A 15,791-nucleotide genomic window follows, 5' to 3' on the forward strand; every position below is an offset into this window, starting at 1 on the left:
AAAAAAATGTGGATATTAGTACTTATGTCAAAGGGCCATGGTGATAATGTTACCTTGCAGCCTGGAATATGTTGGTAATGATGACACTACTGATGGTGGTGGTGGTGGCAGTGACGGTGGTGGTGGTTACTACAGAAGCACTTGATGGTCCATATGTACAATCAGCACCTGCTCACTTCCAAGCTTCCTGCTCTATTTTCTGACATCTTTCTTTTACAGTCTCTGTAGTCACCAATCTTTCCTTCAACTAAATGGGCAAATGCAAGCCTTAGAATTCTAACATTCATTGTCTTTGTTTTTAAATCCTTAGAAGCAATCACTGATGCTTTTACAGCTAATACTATGCACTTGTTTCTAGTGATGTATATAACATAATTAGGGGATTTTAATGCATAATATGGTAGCATCTGTATTAGAGGATGAAGATGGCCTGAGTACAAGGACAGACCCAACTTGAACGTGTGACATGAGGATGTGTGGGAGGCTCAGGAACAAGCAGTAGTCAGGCACGGCTTTCATAATGACCTGCCTCATAAAATTTCCTTGGGTTCCACGTTTGCCCTTTAAAAATCCCCCATGATCCTTTAATAAGGCAGGGAGCTGCCTTATTCCCTGCTTCAGATTCTGTCTCCCCAACAAACCCAGGTTACACATTAACCCTTTGCTGTCCTTGCTGTGTCTTATGTTCACAGGTCCCCAAGTGTCCTTCCATTGTGCTCTCTGCAGCACACAAACCTGGCAGAACCCAGTCAAAACAGTGCGAGGGTGGAGGTCAGAACCTCAGGCCTGGCCTCTCAGCTTTTGTGGGTTTCAGCCAGACCTTAAGTGTTATTTTAGTGCAACTTCAGTGTTTAATTTGAGGATGTGTGTGGACCAGAAGGAAGGACCAAAGCATGATTTTTTTTCCCCTCTTGTCCAAATGATTACATTTGAAGTTCTAAAAAATGCATAACTTGGTCCAAAGTTGTGTCCAATTGGAGATAAATGCCCTGGAAACCCCTCCCATGCAGGGGCCATCCTTCCTTAAACACCAGCCACCTCACAGACCTGTCCACTGTGGACATCACCTGGGCAGTCTGTGGTTTGGAGCTGACCAGGAGCCCTGTGTCCTGAGCGGTCCTTCCCTTCTTGAAAGTATCTGTCGTACCTTTGCTGGGAGAACATTCTACAGGTCTGTTTAATTTCTTACAGTCCTGAAAATACTGCCACCAGCCACTGCTGAGCCATGGCTGAAGGAGAAATCACGACCTTCACAGCTCTGACTGAGAAGTTTAACCTGCCTCCGGGGAACTATAAGAAGCCCAAACTGCTCTACTGCAGCAATGGAGGCCACTTCCTAAGGATCCTTCCAGATGGCACAGTGGATGGGACAAGGGATAGGAGTGACCAGCACAGTAAGCAGCCGTCTGAATTATACCTTTTCCCTTTCTGTGTCTTCTTTAGTCAAGGACAGGAGAAGGGTAGGTATTATGGAGCTGGTACCCACTCCTCCAAGGAGTGATGCATTCAGAAGTGAGGGCAATACATGTGCCAAGGGCCTGGGTTTGGAAAGCAGGTAGCTGTTTGCTGCCACTTAGCTAAAGGTGTCCTATTGCAGGGTTTTGAAAGGATTCTCTGCTGACCTAACACAACTGGTTGCCAGTGCTCAATTGCTGCACTTTTTTTCTGAGTTTCTGTAACTAATGAGTGATCTATTCTTCTTGCTCCATCATGGGAAGAGCCGGGCGGGCAGGGATGTAAATCCTGCACAAAGATGGAGGGCTCAGTTTCAAGTTAACAAACTCTCCAGGTTACATTTCCGCTGGACAAGATTTGCAAAATCCTAGTCCATAACTATAGTCTCACACATCATAAATTATGCAGCTTTCTCACTGCATGTCATGCAGCTGTGGCTGTGATAAGCAGGAAGGGTAAAGTCATTTTCCAGACCCTGTTGAGGCCAGAAAGGAGGGGCCATAGAGCCAAAGTCTCACTATCTCTTCCAGCTTTTTCTGCAGCCTGGCTCTCAGCTAATGCTGATAAATGGAGGTATGACTTTGGAGAAAAGAATCTTCTTGATCAAGTTTGAACACCTCTTCCTTCTGCTCAGCACTTCTGGTGCTGGGATGGGTGCTTAATATTAGGTGTCTGGGTCCTCTTACCATGTTTCAGAGATTTCCGAGTACCACGAAGGCATTGGATGTTGTAGAGAAGCCAAAAGTCACCTCTGGTCCCTGCTTACAGAGGTGGCAATCTCCAGTCAACAATGCCTCAAATCAAGAGAAGGAAAATTGGGTGAAACTAGACCTGGGACAGTATGGGCAGGAAGTAAGTTTCTACAGGACTGGTTTGACATGATGGCTACGTGTCACGCTGTCTTAATCATTGCTGGGTTGTGCACCAAAAATTGCAGGTGCCACGTGCAACAGCAACTTCAATACTATACTCTCTTTCCCCTCAGAGCACAGTAATTGGGATGGAAGCCAGCATTTATGGAGTCCTCCTGGCATTGTTCCTTCCTTCCTACCTGACACTCAGATCTGGAGATGAGCAAAAAGGCTGTGGCTAGGGCTTGCAGCTGCAGGATTAGGTTTTTTGGACTTTGTTTCTATCACTTGTCTTCAAATGTGCCTCCTGTATGCTTTACATTCAGTGAAAAATAGGTACCAGAATAAGCCAAAAAAGAAGACTATTTAGTACATTAAACATAAGCAATATTTGCTAAAAATAAAAGGATTAGACGATAGCCCATTGTGTCAGGCATGATGTACAAACTATGTGTCTGCCACACAACACAAGGGAACAGCTTTAATCTCTCGGGGTTTTAAGATGTTCCTAATAAGTCTTATCAATTTTCTGAATTAATGGGGAATGGTCTAGTCCCCAGGATCTAAATGACAACCCTAGTGTCATGTTCCTTAGGATTAAGCCAGTTCTTCTGGGAAACCTTAAACTCCAGGGTAACAAGATGCTATGATTACTGGGATTTCCGTATAGGCGTTGTGTGCCTTCATTATTGTCATCCACCATTAACACTGAAGACTGCATCTGGGTTCGTAACATTGGGATAACATCCAAGGTCTGCTGTGGGTTTGGCTCCCCGACATAACACAGTACAGCACGGCCGCAGGAGTACGTGTAAGGTTACGGGCATTCAAGTGATTCTGGATTGTTTGCAACTGAACTTGGGCAAGTTACTTAACCTCCCTAGCCTTATTTTTCTACTTGTAAAATAAGAATAGTAGTATTACTTGCCTCACGGGTTTCTTGGGAGAGTGAGACGAGCTGACATAGTTCCTTCCTGGCCCAAAGTAACAGCTCAGCGCATGTTGACTGATACCGCTGTTACCTCTATCTATGTACTCAATCTCCTCTGTGCCTGGTAAAGGCAAATGTCTAGATTGGGGCTTTGATTCAGAGCCTCTCTGCCAACACTCAGTGTTGTTATGTTTGCCTACATTTTGCTTACCTTTGAACTAAGAACAAGGGTAGGCGAGACAGAAATCAAAGTGGGGTAGGTGGGCAGAAATCCACCCCTGTATCTGTCAGTGCCAGAAGGGACAGTCCACATGTCCTCTGCAGTCAGGGGCCCTGGACTTAGTGTCAGAAAGCTCGAGTTCATACCCTGATCTGCCACTTTCTAATTGGACAATGAACAGTCTCTCTATTTTGCATGAAGTATTCTGCAAAAGAAGCTTCAAGTCACCCAGTCCAATGACTCTTCTGATTTCCATTGTCCCTAGCTTTAATCTCACTGAGACTCAGTTTCCTCACCTGTTGAATGGGAATTATAGCATTGCCCTGTGTGCCTCACAAGGGTGAAAACCAATGAATAAGATCCTGCTGGCGGCATGGACACACGCCCTGAGTGGAGATCTATTGCCCTCTTCTGTCCAGTGGTGGTACTACCGTGGTCCTCCTGAAATTCAAGGGTTTTCCAAACAATAGCAGCCTTGGGCAGGCACCAGGTGGATGTTCCTGGATAACTGGTCCACGCAAGGGATGGTTCTATTCCTTCAGTAGTCTGAGCATGACTAGAGACTGTGGTGACAGTCTTAGAGTCACACGCTAAGACTTCTTTCAGGAAGAGCATTCCTAAAAGCCAATTAGATATTTAGATAAATCATATCTAAATATAAATACAAGATAGAGGTGTGTGACTTGAAGCTCTTCAAGGCAAAAAGAATTCATTTCACAGACTCTTTGTTCTCAACTAGTTGGTCTGCCATGGCATGATGGGGACATTTTCAAAATTTGTCTTTTTCCTACCCCTAGGAGAATACATTTCCAAGAACCTTGGGGTATCAACCTCTGGAGGATGCTGTCTGCCAGCCATCCTAAAATAGACCTGAGTAAAAGGTCTCCACTGATGGGAAGTTCTGCCCATAGAGAGGTTTTGGTTTGTCTCTCTACCACCATGTTGCAGGCAATTGTCTACATTGACTATAACCTTGGTTACACTGCCATACAACCAATGCCAGGAGGGGACTGCTGCAGAGTCTGGGGCCCAGGGGCCCAGTTTGTGAGAAGGCTCCTGCTAACAGTAGAGTGCCATGATAGACAGATGGATGTGTCACCATGAGAAGGAGGGTCTTGAGGGGGGTGCAGGTGCAGGGGAAGGTGGGCAGTTCCTTCTTGGACACAGAGCATGTGAGGAACCCCTGGGGAACCGTCCAGTTCTTCTTGTACCTATACTTCTGCACTTATTTGTGCAGATTATTTACTGTTTTCTCTTCTACTGGACTCCCTGAAGACTGGACTTAGTCTTTTAATGCTCAACACTGTGATTTTTGCATCCAGCACATTGCCTGTCACTTGGTATAATGCCCAGTAAGCATTAATTTGATGAGACTAAATTCTATTGGTGGCATATATATTATACATTCAAAATCAACGATATGCTTGGTGAATACCTATAGAACACTGGCATGGGCGGGCATTGTGCCAGCCTCTCACTTCCACCTAATGACAACCCATGGAGCTACTCGTCATCATCACAGTACACAGAACACAGAAACTAACAGGGACGACCAGCTGCTCCCAGGGACAGGGTGGCCATCCTACCTCTTCTCATACTAAGAGGTTTTTTTTCCCCTATATCCCACCACCACCCTTGACACCAACACTGTGACAGTGGTTTCACCCCATTAACTGAACACTTGGTGTCACACGGCCTGTTGTGGGTGTCAGAAGGGTGTAGGTACAGGTCCCAACATTGCCACTTACTAGTTCTGTACCCCTTGACCATTACTTCTCTATGTGCCTCAGTTTCCTCATGTTACAAATAAGAATGACAACAGTATCCACCTCACAGGAAAGTCAGTCAGTCTGAAATGTAATATTTATAAGTGCTTAGCACACTACCAGACACATTGTGCTCGAAACATGACATTTATCACCTTAAGCTTCCTGGGCATTCCTCATCTTACCATCTGATCTTTCCAGTCTGTTAAATTAAAAGAATGCTGCACTTGCCCACAGAACTGTGTGTGACTTTTCATCCCAGCTTCTCCAGAACTGTCTCCTTTGGAGATCTCCAGGCCACCATGTGCCCAGGTCCTGGCCCAGCAAACCCTGCCTTAACTTCTGTGGCAGAGCTAGGTGCTCTGGCAAAGGCAGGGAAAAACTCTGCGTTTGATTCTGCTCTTTCTGCGGGAGTTTCCTCTTCAGCAAAGAGAGGTGTGACATCATCCTCGATGGTTCATAAGTAACAGTAACTGGAGACTAATGATACATCCCAAGCACCCCAGCCTGAGTCTCTCTGAGGCCCACAACCCCTGGCCTCCCCACCACAGAGAAGGTACGTGGAGAGGAGAATTACTGGCACCACTCACCACACAAATGGAAATGTTCCTGAGCAAAGTGTGTGCTGATCAAATATTTATAAACCCAGCCACATCCCAAAGGCACTAAGGGAGTTTGCTCACCAAAAGGATCCTTTTGGGCAGCCCTGAGTTCAGGGCAGTCTGCTCATCAGTGACATCAGTGAAATCCCCCTCTGCCCATTGTTTTGGGGACGACCAGACTTCTACTGTCTGTACATGGCTTGGTACTTAATGGTAAAGGTACTTTGTTCCCAACAGCTTGGGACCAAAGTCAAGACACCTTTCCAAATGACCCCAACAGGCAGAGTGGGGCCCTGCTGCCAGTCAGGTGTCCAGGCAGGAATATCCTCCTCCAACAGGGGGCGCCAACCTAGTCACATGTGATACAATGGTCTCCCACCTCTCCTCCCCACCACCCTTGTCTGATTATACAGAGGAAATTTTCTACATAAACTTTAAAATGTAAAAATGAATATATGTGTATATATGTGTATATCACTCAATCTCTGAACTAAATTAAAATTTTCAAAAGAAAAAAAAAATTCCAGGTATTTTCAGGTGTTAAAAGACCAGACATCTTTACAAGTTTTAAGTCTTTTATATATATATGCATGTGTGTGATCCAAACCATTGGAATATACATGTTTTTCCTCAAATCCACTTTTCCCCGTTCTCTTTCTTTAAAGTTTTGCGGAGCCTGAGTTGTGGCTACGTTTTAATTATAAATGCCTGACATAAAACAACCTCCCTGAGTTCTGAATGAGGCTGACCTCACTCTGGGTAAACAGGGCCAAGGACGGGAAGTCTCCAACCCAGAATAACCGGGCAGTAATCTCTGCGGCCTCTCCTTGGGCAGCAGCATGAAAGGCAGGCCACCCGCGGGCGTGGCACCTCCTCTCCGGCCTTCCCAGCCCAATATGCCCGCCAGAAGCTTAGCCTTCCAAATTCCTAGGGCAGAAGGGTGATGCTAGGGCTGACATGGGGTGCAGTGCTCCAGAACTCACTTCTCTCAGCACTGGCAGGCTCCTAACTGCTTTCCCTTCTTTCTGCTCCTGGAAAGTAAGGGATCAAATGCCTTACTGTGGACAAAGTACTGCTAAGACCTAATGGAAACCTCTGCGAGCTCGGAGGAAACAGAGAGGCAGACTCACACTCCTCAGAGGAAAGGTGTGAGTGCCCAGGGGGAGCCTGGTATACCTACCCCAAAGCTCTGGCTCCCTTATATGGGTGCCCAAAGTATACAGAGACCCGGGAAGGGTTCAATGAACAAGAGCAGGACAGAGTAGGAGCACACGCACAAAGGCGATCTGACACATTTCAGGTTACTTGACATTCATTGACTTGACAGTCCTAAATGCTGTGTTTATTCCAGCACACCTGAACACGTTCCTTAATAAGGAGCAGGACAGGCTGGAGGTACAGTGGTGACGGAGTACTCCCTGGCCTGGATTTGTGGTGTGTGTTGGGAGCAGGACTATGGATTTACTGGGGCCACTTAGGGTCAAATCCACCAAGCAAACACTTCCAGCCCTCTTCAAGTATATTTTTACAATGCTTTGTCAATTTAGAGTTCTGTAAGACATTTCTATCTACCACTTAAAGAGTCCTTCTTAAAAAGCCACTTCCCATTCTGCTAACTCATGCATTGCTGGCCCCATTTCAGAACTGAGGGAATAGAAGAACCCTAGGGAGTAGGGACTGGTGTCATTTTTCAACTAGAACTTGCTCCTTCAGCCTTTGGATGCTCGGAGCCACTGGCCTTGCTGCTCACAGGCCTCACGAACAACAAATCCTCCATTTCTTGTGCTCCACCCTTGCTCTGGGGGCTGACCTGGCAGAAGGTGTTGAAGAGAGAGTAAGGAAGGTGCAGCTTCCAGGATCCTCCACCATCCTGCCCCTCCAGAACTCCTGGGTCCCAGGAACACCCATCTGTATGGATCCCTATGCTCAGGTCTGGAAGCAGCCTGGGGTAAGCCGAGACACCTCGGGGACCATCACCAACAAGAATTGGAGTCTTGGCCAGTTCTGAGTGTTGGTCCACTGATTTTGGCACAGAGCTTTAAAATGTAACTGCTGTTCCTAAAAGGCATGAAGGAGAATTGTGGGAGATGGAAAGTCTCTGATGAAAAGTTTATAAAACAAAAACTAACATGCATAGCTCATGAATATGTATGTAGTAAAACAGAAATATATCATTAAATATGGACCAACGACCAGCAAACACCAACAGCCCTATCACTTAAAGCTAGCCTCAGAATTGTTCTTAAGGAAATAAAGCATGAGGGTGAAAAGACTTTCCCTCCTTTTCTGTCCTCCTTCTTATCCTCCCCAAGAGAGCTATGTGTGAATCTGGTCTATATCTAGTATAGTTGTATATTTTACTACATAGAGATCTGTGAGCTGTGTCCTGCTTGCAGAAGAATGTTTAGCAAATTAAGCCAGAAAGATATCCAGCGAAAATCAGCTATGAAACTTGGTTCATGCTTTCTACAAATTTTTCATTGAGGATTTACTGTATTCTCTCACAATGGTTTTTCTGTATGCTATCTTCTGCTTTTCTTTGAAAGAGAAAAAAAGGGGGGGTGGGTAGAGGAGAGAGACAGAGACAGAGTTTTTAATGTAGTTTTTGCACTTTTATTTGCTTTTGCTCAAAAACAAGTGAGGGCTCTGTTTTTGTGTTGTTTTAGAATTTGTAGGACCATGTGTCTGTCTTTCTACTCACATGTAAGCCCTGGATCCAGGCACCATGTGTGGTACAAGCACAGGCGGATTAGTGTGCAGGGACTGGGACCAAACAGCTCTCCAGTGCCCGACCCTGCCTGCTACAGGAGGAAATCCCTCCCTCGCTTTCCGAGGCCCCCTTTCACACGCTCTCTCCTTCCTTGCTCTTCATCAGTGACAGCTGCAAGAGGATGTAGGTCTGGAGAACTGGAACAAAGTCACACTGGAGATTTGGACACCTAGTTGGCTATATGAGTAGCTCAGGCTGGGTGTTGCTCCTTCCTGCCAGCCCTGATTGCAGAAGGATATAAAGGATATATGTTCAGGGAACTTAGCCAGAAAGAAATCCAGTGAAAATGAGCTATGAAACTTGGACATCCTGGAGTAATAATATTTGCAGAGGAAACTCTGGAGACGAACTCTCACCAGAGCACCAAGCCTAGTGTTAGGACTCATGGCCAAGGGCTGAAGTTATGTGGTAGGCAGACCTCAGCTCGTTTGCTCTGTGAGGCCTTTCCACAGCCACGATGGACTCCATAGAAAGCAAGTCAACACCACTTAGACCCATGGTAAGACAAATGGGTACTATTGAAAGAAAGTAGAACAGAAATGAACTAGGAAACAAAAACTTTTTTAAAATCTTCCTTATCTTAAAGGACTTGTGCTTTGAGATGTCTGTGGCACCCATGGCATGTTTAACTACACACCTGCACAGGCAGATAGAAGGCAGAAAAAGTCCCAGGCACTAGCCTCATTCATTCCATGGTTACAATGGGATCCTGGAGGTCCACCCGCCATCTTGTACACATCTGATCTCGAATACAGGAGGTCCAAGCAGGAGAGTATGGCTGGCTTTGGATCAACCCATCCCATAACTGGAGCCCAAGATGTTGGGTGAAGGAGCAGGGTAAGGACTCAAGCCTGGTCCTGGCCATGGTTCTCCCCCTTCTTGTAAGTGTAGCCTTGACTAAAAACATGCTCTTGCCAAGCTTTAGCAACTCACCTGTAGCTCACACCAGATGCCACCTTCTCAGGGGACTCTGTGAGGAGCAGATGAGTCACATATGCAGAGAGGAAATGACATGACTATACTAGCCACTTTCCATGTATTCGATCATTGAATCTTCGTAACAACCATCCTTATAGATAAGGAAACAGGATAGCTTGCCCGATGATCACACAGCTAATCCACAACCCAGCAAGAACTGTTATTCATGCTGTTTGAATCTAAAGCCCACACTCTTTAATTTTATTCCTTTAATACCAAGACAGAAACTACATGGTGCCTGGCACATGTCAATACATGGCTATCTCCTTCTTTGATCTCACCAAAACATACATGATTATGCTGGGAAATTGATAGAAATTGATTGAAAATTCTCCAAAAACTCAACAAAATTACAGGGCATGCAAAACAGCTTTATCAAGACAGAATTCATATGCCATATAATTCACCCATTTAAAGCTTGCAATCCAGTGTTTTTCCTCACAACTTTTCTTAACAGAGCTGTATAACTATCTCTATAATAAACTTTAGAACATTTTCAAAAAGAAACCCACACCCCTTCACCATAATTCCCCCATCTCCACCCCCGCCCTTGCCCAGGCACCAGCTATCACTAGCCTCCTTGCCGTATTTATGGATGTGCTTATTCTGGACCTTTCACGCAAATGGAATCATGAAATACATGGTCCTCTGTGGCTGCTGTGTTTTCAGGGCTCACTATGTTGACTCATGCATCAGTATTCAGTCCTTTTTATGGAGGAATATGATTCTGTTGTGTGTATTATTGTTAAGTCAACGAATATGTACTTGCTTCTGGAAAAATCTTTATAGAGATGGAATCTACACACCTCCCGTTGTACTGACAAGGATACTGTGGTGGAAAGAGATTAAGTGTCCTGGCCAAGGTCACACAGCTGGTTGCGGGGCAGAGCCCAGACTCAAGCCTTACAACTCTCGCCTTGGTCCCATCTCACTTAACCCCACAGAAGGTTTTTGGAAACATGATTCAAAGGACACAGCTTACTGGTGAATAAATGCTGGCAGAATGAGCTCTGCCAACATTAGTCTATATCATTCATTCAACCAATAGACACTGACCAATCCCTGACAGCAGGGCACTGTGTGAGGGTCTGGGGACCTAAGGAGATAACAGGACAGACAAGGTCCCTGCCCTTCCTTTCCTCTCTGCTTCTTGTGGAAGAACAAATAAATGAGTAAACCCCTAAATAATAAAGTAATCCTATGTTGGATGCCATGTAAGAAGTAAGCAGGGGTCTGAGAAAGAGAAAGATGGAGAACTGGGGAGGTGCTGGCAGAGGCAGTAGAGTTGGGGGTGAAAACCCCACTGTCAGAGTGTCACAGGCACTCTGTGACTTGCAGAAGGCTTCTCTGAGGAGAGGATATTCAGGGTGAGGCCTAGAGGAGGAAGAGGAGTGCTAACCTTGTGAGTGTCTGGAAGAAGAGCGTGCAGAAGAAGAGCGTGCAGAAAAAAGGGCATAGCATGTGCAAAGATTCTGAGGCAAGAAAGTGCTTGGTGTGTTGAAAGAGTTAAATAAGTAGAACAGAGCAAACAAGCAAGTGGTATGATTTGAGGCTGGAGAGGGCAGGGCCCAGGTCCTGGTGGAGGCCCTTCAGCCTGTTTTCTCATGATCACACTCAGCTCTGAAGACGGGAGGACTAGTGGGAAAGGAGATCAGGAGCTTCCAGTTCTCTTCCTGTGAATTCAACAAACTCACTTACCACAGGAAGGTGGAGGAAGTCCTCCTTGTCTCTAAGGACAAGGGAAGCACACTTTCCTAGTCGGGGTGATGTAACTATGTCTCACCCTTGGGATGAATCAGAAGATGAGGAAAATGAGAAAATACCAGCATATCAATAGGAAAGTGTTAAATGATTATGGTCCAGCCAAATGAAAGAATATAATTCAACTGACAAAAAGAGTGGGAGTGGGTTAGCTCTTTCAGTACCAAAGTAGTTTTAAGCAAAAACAACAACAACAACAACAACAACAACAAAAACCCAAAAACCAAGGCACAGAACTGTGTGATGCGCATACTTTCATTGTAATAAAAAAAGGTGGGAAGGGCAAGACATGCATATAACCTCTCTAGAAAGATCCACATAAAATGTATGCAGAAGGGCTTTCTGTTTGTCTCTGCTTCCCCCAGGAGAATGGACATGCACAGGGAAGAAGGGTCTTAGCTGCTGATGTTGGAGGGAGGATGGGGGCAGTGGCGGGGGACATTTCACTGTCACCTCTGATATTGTCTCCAAGTTTGAAACATGAGTGGGTTTCCTGTTCAAAACAACTACATAAAAATAAAAAACAAAGAAAAGGCCATGAAGGGTGTAGACCTGCCAACCAAAGCCACCCTGCTCTTGGCCTCTGGCAAGCTGGCCCTCTTCCTCCTAGCACACTACTTACTGACCACCACTGGCTCCCTGTCTACATTTCACTCCTAGTTGTAATGAAAGCTGTGACCATTGGTGACCAAAGAAATTGCTGGAAGAGTCCACAATTAATTCTGACTCCCAAATGTGAACCATCAAACACCTCCCTTCTAAAGTGCTCTGGGGTGAAGGAGGAAAAAAATACTTATCAGGTAATGGCCTCCAGTTGTGTGCCTAGCACTAAGCAAGGCACCTTGGGAGGATCAACCATGTAATGTTGTGTGTAAGTCAGAGTAACTCACAGTCCTTGTTGTCCATCAAAGGTCTCTCAACCTGGGAGCCGGGACTCTTTGGGTTGAATAAGTCTTTGTTGAGCAGCTGCCCTATACATCATGGGATATTCTTCAGCATCCTTGGCCTCTGTTCACTAGATGCCATTTCCTCCAGTTGAACAACTCAAACTGATCCCAGACATTGTGAAATGTCCCTGTGGTACAAAAGGGTCCCCAGTTGAGAACCACTGCTCTCGTCACTGAATGTCCAGGTAATTTGGTAATTGCTTTACTGTCCAAATCAGAGACTGGGGACTTCCATTTCATCAGGACCACATTTGAGATGCCCAAGAGGTCAAGGGGTTCAGTGAACTGCATTGTGGCTGGGTTCTTTGTATCTGATGGGTGGCAGTCAGTCTTAAATCCCTGGGAACCTCTCTTGCCTAGGAAAAAAAACAACCGCAGATTTAAAAAAAAAAAAAATCTGTCTATAAGAGGCTCTTCCATGTCTAGAAGGTGTGGGCCATTACAGTGGAGCAGACTCAGTGAACCAATAAGAAAACACGCAGGCTGACCAGCGTCCCAAGATTGCTGGAGTGACAGACAGGGAGCAATCACTTCCTCTTGTGATTATTTTCCCCCAGGTGACAGAGAGAGGGGAGCAAGGCACTGGGAAGGCACATGAGGAATCATTGTAACAAACAGGGTGGACAGATGGGTGAGACAACCATCCTCTCTCCTCTCTCATAATTATTCTTGGACAGCTTTCTTTGGAGAGCAAAGAAAAAGGAACTATGTTTCTATGTCTTGATTAATTGGAGTCTCATCCTTGGGGCTGGATGAAACCAATGAGCAGAATTTTCCATGGCCAACTGTCCTGGCTGCCGTGCTCTATCGGCCAAAGTGTGGTGTTTATTTACTTTTGCTTGTGTTATTTTTATTCCAGTTCAGCTGCAGCTGAGTGCGGAAAGCGTGGGGGAGGTGTATATAAAGAGTACCGAGACTGGCCAGTACTTGGCCATGGACCCTGAGGGGCTTTTATACGGCTCAGTAAGTATGAAGCTGATCCTGCCTCCAGACACGGCCAAGGTTGAGGTTTTCAGAAACCTTGTTACAATGAGCAATGCAAACTAGAAACCATCAATTAGTCTCTGTTTGTTATTTTTTCCAGTAGGATTCCCACCCTCTACCTTGCCTTATTTTAAGTGCAAACATAAAAGAGTTTCTTGGGGTATGCTCTCAAAATACTCAAGTACACTATCATCTAGACAGAGAGGAAACATTGATTGATGTTTTGATAACTCATCAGGCACTTCCTTCAGGATACCTGGTCCTTGTTTATTCATTCATTCCAAAAATGTTTCCTGAGCTCCTAGTGCATGTGTCTTTTCATGCTTTTTATAAAAGTTGCAGATCCTGGATTCTAGTAGCTTATCTGCCATGCATAAAAGGTTGGAAACAGTCCCTGTTATTTTGCAAGGATCACCTAAAAAGATGAAATTTTAGTTACTCAGTTCAACACTTACCAAATGTTCCTGTGTCCAAGCACCATTTTAAGTGCTAAAAGGGATGTCAAGGATGAACAGGCACTGAGGAGAAATGTCATCTAATGCTTTGTTTCTTTGGTAGCTAAAGCCCCCCACATGCCCTTCTCCTCCTCTCTAAGAATAAAAATATCTTGGTCTTTGTGAGAAAAGAACAGAAATAGAGGTAATCTGATTATTTTTTAGCAATTAACTTAGGTGGTACTGGGATTTGAATTTAGGGCCTTGTGCTTGCTAGGCAGGTGCTCTACCACTTGAGCCACATCCCAGCCTGGGTCATCTGATTTTGCCCCTCTTGGGATCTCTGCTAAAAGATTTAGCTGGAGACTGAGCTAAAACCAACAAATGGATTTCAACGATCCCTTCTCTGTATCGTAACAGCTGAGAACTAAGGCTTGGCTACAATTCATGACCCAGTCAAACCCTCTCCCCTTTTATGAAGATCTTTATTAAAAGGCAGCGCATACAGCATGTTCAGACGGAGGCTTTCTTTTACCCGGATCAAGTCGCCAACTGAAAGTGGGCACAGGAAACCCTGGAGGAGAACTCAAGTGCAGTTCTGCCCACTGCCCACTAGGGGTCAGGAGATAGAATAGTCAGAGTAACAGGTGTCCTCTCATATGCTGTTGGCTGAGATCCGGAGCAACTGGGACAATTTTAAGGGGCGCGGAGCCAAGGCAGAGACTGCTACATAAAGAGTGGATTTGTTTTTAAGGTGGTTCTTCCAACTGGTTGTCAAATCAACCGATCAGCCATTTGATCTGACTCACAGCTGAATCTTATACCTCTGCCACACTGGCAAGTTCCTTGCCCACTCTGAGCCCTATCTTAAATGGGATCGCAAGGGACAGGGACTACATGATGCAGGACTCAAGAGGGTCCAAGGAAACAACAACGGAACTCACCCCCCAGTGACTGCACATGGGAGGCAGCTTGTGCACCCGTGACCCTCACTGTCTCCTAGGTGATATGCTACAGTTTTATGGCTTTTTCTTCTTTAAATCAATCTTGATGTTTATTCTAACCTTATTTTATTTATATAAAGAAATTGAGGGAGAACTCTCAAGTCCAATTTCCTCCAGGCTCCAAGCAGCCCCTCTTAACATAGTGCTGACCGCCCCTGCAATTCTCCTGAAAAAATGATCTTAGTATATTATAACTAAGAATCTTTGCATTATTCCCCCTGATAAGGAGAAGTTCTAAAGTACCTCTGCCTTTGCCAGGTGCCGGTGGCTCACACCTGTAATCCTAGCTACTCAGAAGACAGAGATCAGGAGGATCAAGGTTCAAAGCCAGCCCCAGGCAAATAGTTCAAGAGTCCCTATTCCAAAAATTCCCAACACAAAACAGGGCTGGCAGAGTGGCTCCAGTGGTAGAGTGTGAGGCCCTGAGTTCAAATCCCAGTATTGCTCCCCCAAAATAAATAAATAAATGTAACTCTGCCTCATGCTGTGAAGAAATTTTAGGTATCACTCCATCTTATTTCAGATTTTTGTGTGTTTAAAAAGTAAGTTTGAAAGGCTGTATCTGAAAAATATTAATACAGTTATCTTTGGGGGTATAAGTGGGTGATTTTGTAATTCGAGAATGGCTTCCTATATTTTCCCAATTTTCTCCAATGAGTTTGTCACCTATGTAATGGGGGAAAGCATTCTAAACACAAAAAAACAACAGGCACGAATCAATAGCTGATGTTCATACTCCAGTATTGCACCAGGTGCATAACAATTGCTTACGAATCCCACTGAGGGACACAGCACAGAGTTGGCCAGCCGACTCAGCCATGACTCAGTCTCTTTGTGTGTCATCTGCTCTGGTGTGACAGAGCCATCAGGTGGGGAACATGGCTGTTCTCACCTTCGTCACTGAATGCAGGCCTGACACCCACTGAGGGGTGTCATGGGTGAGCCTCCTACAGGAGAGTGGCAACCCACACAGTCCAACCCCCGCCCCTCCTTCCACCCTGACAATGTGCACTGACTGTTAATGTCTGGACCAACTTCCTCCAGAGGCAGCAGTCATCCAATTAAATAGTATATTTATATCCTGTCTC

General features: G+C 45.3%; 1 protein-coding gene across 7 annotated transcripts in view; it reads left to right on the plus strand.

Annotated features, from left to right (window-relative positions):
- The window catches only part of Fgf1 (fibroblast growth factor 1), an 88,862-nt gene that overhangs the window by 68,834 nt on the left and 4,237 nt on the right, over nucleotides 1–15,791 (plus strand). For all 7 annotated transcript variants that reach the window (XM_074076762.1, XM_074076765.1, XM_074076759.1 and 4 more), the window contains exons 2-3: nucleotides 1,192–1,394; nucleotides 13,141–13,244. In XM_074076762.1, the coding sequence (XP_073932863.1) occupies nucleotides 1,226–1,394; nucleotides 13,141–13,244 (273 nt within the window). In that variant the 5' untranslated portion in view covers nucleotides 1,192–1,225. The remainder of the gene's footprint in view (nucleotides 1–1,191; nucleotides 1,395–13,140; nucleotides 13,245–15,791) is intronic.

This window comes from Castor canadensis, chromosome 6, assembly GCF_047511655.1.
Source record: "Castor canadensis chromosome 6, mCasCan1.hap1v2, whole genome shotgun sequence".
NCBI classification, from domain to species: Eukaryota; Metazoa; Chordata; class Mammalia; order Rodentia; family Castoridae; genus Castor; species Castor canadensis.